This window comes from Bactrocera latifrons, unplaced genomic scaffold, assembly GCF_001853355.1.
Source record: "Bactrocera latifrons isolate USDA-ARS-PBARC rearing strain unplaced genomic scaffold, ASM185335v1 scaffold_74, whole genome shotgun sequence".
NCBI lineage: Eukaryota > Metazoa > Arthropoda > Insecta > Diptera > Tephritidae > Bactrocera > Bactrocera latifrons.
The window spans coordinates 700,716-710,970 of NW_017537423.1; the positions used below are offsets into that span (position 1 = coordinate 700,716).

Below are 10,255 nucleotides of genomic sequence, written 5' to 3' on the forward strand. Positions count from 1 at the left end.
AAAAAGTTTTTTTAAAAGTACTTATATAGTGAAAAAAAAAAAAAAAAAAAAAAAAAAAAAAAAAAAAAAAAAAAAAAAAAAAAAAAAAAAAAAAAAAATAAATATGGGAAGAGCGCGGAGTGAGAGTTGGTTTATAAAATAAGAACAGACAAAGAGCAGACAATTTAAGAAGTAAAAGAAAAGTAGTAGTAAGAAGAGCACGCGGAAATCTTATAAAGAGCAAGCAAAGGAAAGGCAAATTCAGCGGTTAGTAAGAGAGTCGTAATAACAGTAAGATGAATTAAGGAGTGTACCGAATTGTAGGCAGCGAACCGCTGAGTATTAGTGTGAAGCTGTCAAGCAAAGAAAGTGAAAAGTTAAAGCGTGCATTTCAAATCAAAAGAGGCGCGAAGTGTGAAAGAAATTTAAAATAAAAACAGACAATTGACACAGAAGTATTTAGAATATGACATTTTTTTTTATAAAAAAAATAGCTAGAAGAGAGAATAGTAGGTAAAGAATGATAGAGTATGAGGCGAGATAGAGTATCAAGCAGGAAGGAGTGCGGAAGATAAGTAAGCAAAAAGCGCTGAAAGTGGAGTGAGTTGTAAAAATGCAGTTGAGAGCAGGCGGGCGATTGCAATAACAAAATATTAAGATAGCAAACAATTAAAAACGAAAATCAACAACTAATGGCAATATTTTCGGAGGTTGAGGCATTTAGTAGCAAATATCCATGCATAAGCAAACGAAAAGTACTAGTACATGGAAACACAGTACATAAAACGAGTATTTAATTGCAAATGCATACAATAAGCCAAATTTTATAAGTACAGGTGTGTTAATAGCGAAACACGAGTGTGTAGCAGCAATGCCTGAAATGTTGCAATTGCGCATTGCATAGTTTTAACTGAAAAGTGGCAACAGTGCATTACATATTTTAACTGAAAAACGGCAATGGCGCGGCAACATACAAACCATAAAAAAGCGTTTAAAAGTAGAAAAAGCTAACAATAAAGGTGAGCCGGTATAGAGTTTGCTGCGGCTGTTGCGTTTGCGCAGGCAGAGCGCGCAGGTGAGAGGAGAAAATGTCTGGTATGGGCATTTTTATATTGAAGTGCAGAAAGTGGTTAGGAAGTGTAGAAGAGGAGTTCATATGTTGAAGAAAGTGAGCAAGCTGATATGAATAGGTCAGCGTAGTATATACCAAGAGAGAGAGCGAGTGAAAGAGAGACATTTTAGAAGAAAAAATATGGTGTGTTAACCGACTGGCGTTGAAAAGGTGCACGTCTAGGCGAGCCTCTTACACAACTGCCGGTCAGCGCATTACACTCAACCGCTCACCTTAATTCTGCCAAACAATCGATAGCCACAAATATATAATCAAGTACACGCGTAGTATATCTATGTCACGCTTGTGTAATGTGTAGGCAATGCGCTCATGTAGGTGCTAATCGAAAATGTGTTTTTAAAAAGCTCACTAATCATACATTCATCTACATAGTTTATTATATCGAAAATTATCACACATTTACATGCATGTATTTTCTGTAATCAATGTTGAGACAGTAACTAATCGAGATCGGTCATATTTTTGCGTGTATATCAACAATAAAAACAACAATACACACTATATAACGATCAATATGATTGATATTTAGGTGTTTACAAATAAAAGTAAGCGAAAGCGAGTAAAAATACTAATAAAAATCACCCTCATGCACATAAGCATATGATTAAAAATTATTACAAATTTATTACACACATTCGTATAAATGTCATAAACATTTGATGTTCTCATTATTGCTGCGAGAGAAGAAAAATCGTAAACTCAAACTAATAATTTACTAAATTACTATTGTTAAAACTCAATATGCGCCAAGACAAGCAGTCAGATATGTAGACTAGCCGAGAACCGCTATATGCGTGAGTGTATTGAGAGTCAGCTTATAGAAAATGTTTTTCCCATGCCAGATACATATATGTATATAATGTGTGTTTAACCAATTAGTAGCATCAAAATATATAAATAACTGTTATGCATAACTGTAAACAAACACACACGCAAAAATAACCAATCAAATGAGGTGTGTGTCCAAGATAGCGAATAAATGTGAGAGGGTAGGTGTATTGGCTAAGAGAGTTGAGAGAGCGAGAGAGAGTAAGATACATAAAGAGGAAAGAACGAGTGCAAGTGATGAGACAAAGATGGAGAAAAAAAAAATAGCGTAAAGGGTGAGAGATTAGAGAGAGAAAAAATTTAGTGAAAAAGCGATTGTAAAATAACAAAAAATAGGGATATGTAAAGAGAAAAGATAAAGGTTAGAGGGTTGAGGGTTGACGAAAGACAGAGTTTCTGTAAGGATGCAGGAATTGAGGTCTTCCTAAAGACAAGTTAGTTTAAGGGTGTTTGAGATATGATCGTAACGGTCGAAGGAATGACATTAGTGAAACTGGTAGGACAGAGATTATTGGCGAAATAAATGTATAAAAATAAAATGCGGAGATTTTTGAAAAAATAATGGCAATAAGCTTTAGTTTCCTACAAATTTGTGGAGAAGCCAAAAACAGGAACGGACAGATAAGGTTTGAGAAATATAAACTAAAGAAGGTGAGCGTTGCAAAATTTCAAAGAGATGATGGGGATTGAACATATAAAGATGGCGAATAAAGAGCATGAAAGCAAATATAGAGCAGAGGTAATTAGTAGATAAGTTGTGAACTAGAATACAAAGCCATGCATGTGGGATGAAAGGGAAGAGAAAGGATGAGATAAAAAGAGAAGCGAAGAGAAGATAATAGAGTTAGAAGAAATGAGTTGCATGAAGGCGTAAGAACTTGTGAGGAGAAGTCAAGTGATAAGGAGGGATACTGTGTAGAAATAGGAGGTAAAATAGTGTCTGTGCGAAGATTATAGAAAATAAATGTTTAAAATATATGGCATTCCCATCTTTTACCAAATTGAAAAGTATAAGACATCGCGAAAGGTTTCAGTGTGGTTTTTCAATTATAATAGTAAACAACGTTTGAGCTACTTCAAAAAATAGTTGGCTAACTTAGAATATATAAAACAGCGCATTTACTTAAAAATAAATACAAGCAAACAACGAAATCAAAGGAGCTTCTGGCCAACTGCATTGAAGAGCAGGAAAAATTGAAAAAGAAAACGATGTGTTAGAAGAAAAGATGTGTAGAAGATAGAATGATAAACAGGAAAGGTGGAACCTGTTAGTTGTGAATGTGTCACGCGCGCACGCTCTCTCTACCTCTCTCCTCCTTGTAAGTAGTTAGCGGAGTTGCAAACCCTTAGGGGCGCGCAAACGAGCTATTTTGCAATAGAATTTCGATCTAAATAACTTTTTGTTCATTAAGCAAGCAGTAGGATGATATTTGCTGTCAACTGCTTGCTTTTGTATTGCATTTTAAAATTTTCTAGCTTAGCCAAGACACACACCACCTTCTACTACGCACAATGTGCAACCACTAACATAGAACACACAAGCGACAGGCGATCTAAAGCAGTATGCGCAAATTTTTAAAAATCAGCATAGAAAAACTTTAATAAACATAAAAGATTTTAAGTAAAAATTCATATTTTAACTTTAAAATAAGCAAGAGGTAAAAGTAATTGATGTCAAACTGGAAGCTAGCAGGCAGAAAAGGGCGCCAGGCCACAAAAAATGCATTTATACAAAACACAGTGGCGCCAATATTTATGTGTACACCGTTTGCGGCCAAAGCGTGCGCACAGCAAGCGCCAGAAACGCAAGTACATACATGTTTGTATATGAAAACTAAGTACTAAAGCATTTCAAAATCCCGTAAAATATACCGTACCATAAAATAACATAAAATAACTGTACTGAAACCGACACCAAAAAATCCCACTTAGAAAAATTCACACTCGTACTGAAACTGTCACAGCAAAAAGCCGAAAAAATAGTTTAAAAATAAATGCAAAAAATAAAAACAAATGACATAAAATACTACTACTACTACTATTTTACGAACAGTACATAGCAACCCATAAAGCGTAGCAGAATTTCAGAATTTATATACATAGTGGAAAAAAGTAAAAAGTAAAGGGAAAAAGCAGCAAAGAAACTAGTGAAAAATCGTAAAATTTTGAAATGTTATAGAATGCAAGAAAATACACGAAATTGTCGTCGTAAATCCAAAAATGAAATCAGCTTCCAAAACTTTTAAGATACTAGTCAAGTAAGTGTTTAATATTAGCAAAAGCAAAGTTTATAAACAAAAATCAGCAAATTGAAAAATTAAGCATATATAACATGATATAACAGTAAATGTGGTAGTGATGCGGTAAAAAAGCATTCAAAAACTATAGCGACCGTTAGCTTGGTTAGATACCAACAATTTTTTTGAAAAATTAAAACAAATTAAAAAATATACATACATCTATATATATATATATATAAATATATAAACGTGTAAGCAACCATTTTCTGAATAAAAATCACTGATTTTTCATATATATAGTAAATTTTTACGCATAAATATATATATACATATACATATATACCGTATTGAATGTAAAAAAACACCACAGCAAAAATTTGAGATCATTAGAGATAAGAACGAATCGAGTTTATGATTTGAGTTTATGTATGTGCTAAGAGCTAAGCGCTGAGAGCGCGTAATGAGAGAGCGCAAAATTGGAAGAGCCGTAAAGTGTGCGCTGCGCTACAGTGGCGTGCATATTTATGAAACCAGCAATTTTGCGCGCAGAAACCAAAAAACAAAAAAAAAAAAAAAACAAAAGATATGAAAAAATTTACATTAAAAATAAGAGAGAAAATTATCGTAAAAACAAAAATAAAAGTAAAATAAAAATATTTATAAAAACATTTTGAACAAATTTGTAGTAGAAAACTTATGTAACAAAAGCAACGCATGCGACTTAACAAAACATTTACTATCAACTATGATTTACTCGCATAAACATACTTACAAACTAGTTTCATGTTTCTCTTAAATGTTCAAAAGCAAAAGCAAAACGCAAACCACAATAAGCGAAAAACAAATACAAAAGCAAATTGCAAAAAATAATAAAAATACAAAATAATAGCGTGTGTTAGACAAGCTGGCAACACTATGCATCATTATTACAATTACCTAAGTGTCACGTAAATACATAGACGCCTACAAACATATAGAGATACACACACTCATATATATATATATATATATATACATATATACATGTTTAATGTATTTATAACGGTACTTGTACTAGTATTTGTGTACCCCGCCCAAGCACACAAAGCAACAATGCAGAAATGCGAAAAATGCAAGAAACGAAGAAATCGAAACACAAATGGGTGCTTACAAAATATTTAATTACCTACATGATTACTTAGCGAAACTCTCTTAACTGACTGCTGAGAGCGTAGTGAGCGCAAAATGAGTGCGTAACAAATGGATGTGCTGCTGAAGCTGAGTGGCTGTTACAAACACAAAAACAAAAACAAAAGAAACAACAAATCGCCAATAACGGCGCGACAGGCAAGGCAAATATTGTTTTGCACACGAGTGTACTGGCAAACGCATAAAAATGTAAGGCGTAAAACGCTGTCAAGCCTCACCAACAGGCGTTGCTAATACTTGTGAGCGGTTTGCCGTTAAAAAATTCAGGCGATTACTTTTCAATTACTTTATGATTACTTCACTTTCATTATACCAAAGAAAGCATATTGTCACAGGTGGCTGTATGTGTGCGTAATACAAGCATACAACAACAAATATGCGAAATTCTTAAGTAGTTGACTTTAATTAACACTTATTTCTCAAGTAATTACCTAAGAAAAACTTATTTATACCAAGTAATTATATATCAAGTGCATGCATTAGTGTTTAATTATTTGTGTTTAGCTTTTATGTGCAAATATATATATACATATAATTGAAAATACATAAATAGTATATATGAATTATAACTTGTCGCCCTTGTAATGCATTACTAAACCAAAAATATACTTTAAATACTTGTATTGTAATTAATTGCAAATTTCTCTAACCGTATGCATATAATTGTTAGTACTAATCATTTAAGTAATATATTATTAACGAGCAGAAACTATAGCATTACCAGCTGTCATTACATATGCATTACTTTGCATTACATTACATAACCTAAGGTTACATTTAATTTTGTAGCGCGTTCATAATGTACGCAAGCACTGGACGCGTTAAGTGATTATTTAAAATGTAATTACTTACATTACAGTAATGGTAATGCTTTTTGCATTACACCATACAATTACTTTGTAATGATTTTGTTCATTATAAACACTCGAGCACATATTACTTTCGATGTATTCAAATATTTGTGTATTTAGTATATGAATTACATATTAATTAATGCATTACCCACTAATTACAAGTAATTACAAACCGGCGTCAAAGCAAATGCCAGCAAAAAAATATATAAAATGCTATACGTAGCAAACATAATGCAACAGCAAGCCACAAATATGATTAAAACCAAGCAAGCAATTAAACTAAAGTAATTCAAGTAATGGAAAGTAATTATATGGGTATTTGTGAACTCAAAGCAAACGCAAAATAGCAAATAAAAGCTCTAAAGAGGTGAATCATGGCAACTCCGAGGAAGCTAAAGTGAAGCGGAAGAAAAGGTGAAAAGAGAGCGAGAATTACAGCGAGTTGTGGTGCGGCGACGTGAGAACATCCTTAGAACAAAGAGCGGTACAGCATGTTATAAGCAATGCAGCGAAAATCATGAAAGCAAAGCTAAGAAAGAGCTCAGCAGAGCAAGTAAGCGTACTGTAAGATCAAGTGGGAGTATATATACATAAACTCTTTCTGTTCCTCTGGATCATTCTCTCAAGCCAAACCGACGTGCTCTTCAAGTGACTAGTTAATAGCCGAAGATCACTTTACCGAACAAAAACAAAGTTGTGAGCAACATAAATCCATATATATATATAAACATACATACATACAGGCATAACACACACACAGACTATATATACACACATAAGCATACAGTGAAAATATACAAATACATACACACATCTACTTGCACACTGCAATACTTACCTATATACAAAAGCAGAGGAGTCAAGAAAATAAGAAACACAAATACTGAAATCAGCAAGCCACTTCACTCGAATGCCGAAGCAGAAACAAAAACAGAAATATATATATATACATATGTATATGGTTAAAAAATATATATATGTATGTGTATATATGTTTACATATTAATTATTAACAATTTNAAATTTTATATTTATTTTCGTCAATTTTAAACACTGTTGCTGTATGTATTTGTGGTTTTGACTGTTTACAATCACTTATTGCATTTAATTTATAATTAATTATTAAAAGAAAGGCATGCAAAGATTTGTGTGATTTAAGAAATTGTAATTTATTCCAAAAATATTTAAATATTTCATTTCTTTTAAATAATAGAAACTCTCTCGGCAGAGTTGCATAGTATGTATGTAACTAAAAAATCAATTAAAGAGAGCGACAACTTCTTGAAATCAACGCACGGCGATGCTCAGCTTTATATTATTTTTATCTACATTATATTATATATATATATATAGATAATTATATTTATATTTATATATTTTTTATATTATTTGTTTATTTTTATTTTTTTTTATTTAAATTTTTTTTTTATTTATAAAAATGCAAACATCTAATTTCAATCAATGGAAAACCTGTCAAGCAAACGTATTATGAAAGACAACTATTTAATAAAGCGCAAATACTGTATAGAGAGAAGAAGAGAAAGAGAGAGAAAAAGAGTGAGATAGAGAGATAATAGAAAACGAGAAATTAATAAAATTAGCAATAAATGTAAAAATTGCAAAAAATACACAAAAAATTTAAATTTTCGGCTTTTTGATTACAAAAATAGAAAAGAATAACGAAAAGAAGAAAGAAAGAGAAAAATAGAGCATAAAAGAGCTGAAATTGGGCACTTACGAATGGGTTTGCACAAATCCTTCATAATTGAATATAGATTTTTACCAGTAAAAAGTTAAAGATCAGAAATTAAATTTGAGCACATGTACTATACTTTCAATAGTTCCTTTAAATCTCTGTATTTGTCATATATTGAACTAACGAATTGCTCTCCAAGCTCTAGTGAGCTTCAACTGAGTGCAGCAATCTACCTTGCTGGCTGTTTCTCTCTTAATAAATATTCCTCTTAACTGAGTCTCTATCTTCGCACTATCTACTCCCTGTAACTTGCGCTACGTGCACCCTTTTGCGCTCCAACGACTTCTTCTCCAAGTTTGCCTAAAAGCTCTTTGTTCTATTATTAGTTTCACTCACTAATACTCATTTAAACTATCTGCTGACTGAAATGCTAAACATTAATCAAATATGCCAAATGTAATTCTTTTTATTTCCTTCTTTACATTTTATTTTCTTACATCTCTTTATTTCCTTATGACGAAATTGTTCATATTCTAGTTACTCTCATTTCTAATTTAAAAGGTTGAACACTCCAAAGCTTACCACTCATATTTTCAATCATTCTTAATCTCATATTCAGTGGTTTTATACCAAAATATTTATATTAATCTTTATTTACGCAGAGTATCAACTTTCTCTCAACGAACTCAGCATAAGAATTAAAAAAAAAAAAAAAAAAAAAATATTTATGTAATTTTCTCGTAGTTTATAAAATGAAAAACTCAAAAGTGCTCACTGAGTTAATGTATTTAAAACACGCGCGCTCGTTTGTTCTAATGATAAACTAGCTAACTCTCAATATATTATACTGATCTTGTACTCTCCCTCTCTCTCTCTCTTTCTTACAATTTTTTTTTCGGATTTAGATACTCACCATTGGCTGGTGATCTCTTGGCCAATTCCATTTTGCCCGGTAATGCAATGACCGGCTCCGGCTGGTGTATATTCGTTTACAACCTCGCACCCGAAACGGAGGAGAATGTCTTGTGGCAACTGTTCGGCCCATTCGGTGCCGTCCAATCGGTCAAGGTTATACGTGATTTACAGACGAGCAAATGCAAGGGTTTTGGCTTCGTGACCATGACGAATTACGATGAAGCGGTTGTGGCAATACAATCACTCAACGGTTATACACTCGGCAACAGGGTGTTGCAAGTTAGCTTTAAGACAAATAAAACCAAAACCGCTTAAGTGAACTTGAGTGGTGTTAAGAAGAAGAAGCAAAACAACAGCAACTAAAGGAAAAACAGCAAGGATGTGAAGAAAAATGAAAGAGAAGGCAAAACGGCCGTAGTAAAAGAGAACGGGAGCGCAAGCAAAATTTTAGTGAAAGAGAAGTAGAGCGTAAGCGCAAGCAAAGCTTTTGTTGACGCGCGGGCTTACGCGAGCGCAAAAATAAGTGAGAGAGTGTGAAATTAGCGAAAGGAAAGCAGGATAAATAAGCATAAAGTATAAGCAACAACCAGTAAACACCGCAGTTCAACTAAACAACAGCAAAAAGGTTAAAAACATGCAAAAAAAAAAAATTTTAAAAATTTACATAAGTTATATACACATATTATATATGAAGCTGTAGTTGTGTGTGCAGGAGAGACAGCTGAAAAATATTAACTATACAAAAAGTGTTGAAAAATGAAATTAAGATTTACCACTAGTCACACAAGAAATTAAAAAACAAAAACAAAAATGTTTTTCATTGAAGAAAATTAGTAAAAATTATAAGTTGTGCAAAATTAAATTTAGTTTTGTAGTATTTATTGAAATTCGAAAATTTGTTAGCAAAAAATGTAAGAGAAAACTACGAAAAAGCGGAGCAGAGAGCGGCATATGGCAAAAGGGAGTAGGGAAAGCGTGAAATTGTTTGCACAACGCAATGCTTTCTAGCAATATTTTTTTGTGTGTTCAAGCGAGCCGAAAGTAGTTGAGCGTGAGCGCGAGATAACAGCCACAGCAAGTGCAAAAGCTTCGCCATAAATAGTGAGTGGCGAAAAGGCTTAAAAGAGCGCAGAAAAAACGCGTGAGCGTTAAAAGTGCAAAGCGACGCTGCCAGATGTCACGCTGCTAATTGGTATGAAGCAAAATCTTTGCATGGCAACACCCAATCAACACTGGCACAAATAGTTTAACACAAAAATCAATCCTGAAAATATTCAAAAAACGGAAATTCTCAAAACCTAAAGAAAGGGACATAAAAATAATAAGAAAATAAAAATAAAGCAACAAATAATTCTCAAACTCATCGTATAACTACTTATGCATATATATATAAATATATATTTATTACTTATTATTAACTATT

General features: G+C 32.6%; 1 protein-coding gene across 5 annotated transcripts in view; it reads left to right on the top strand.

The window, feature by feature from the left end:
- The window catches only part of LOC108976251 (ELAV-like protein 2), a 13,694-nt gene extending 4,236 nt beyond the window's left edge, over positions 1 to 9,458 (top strand). For 4 of the 5 annotated variants that reach the window (XM_018945204.1, XM_018945206.1, XM_018945205.1 and 1 more), the window contains one exon: positions 8,823 to 9,458. In XM_018945204.1, coding sequence (XP_018800749.1) covers positions 8,823 to 9,147 — 325 coding nt within the window. In that variant the 3' untranslated portion in view covers positions 9,148 to 9,458. Of the gene's footprint in view, positions 1 to 7,434; positions 7,502 to 8,822 lie in introns of those variants that run through there. The other variant, XM_018945208.1, reaches the window with a different exon arrangement.
- The last annotated feature ends 797 nt before the right edge of the window (positions 9,459 to 10,255 follow it).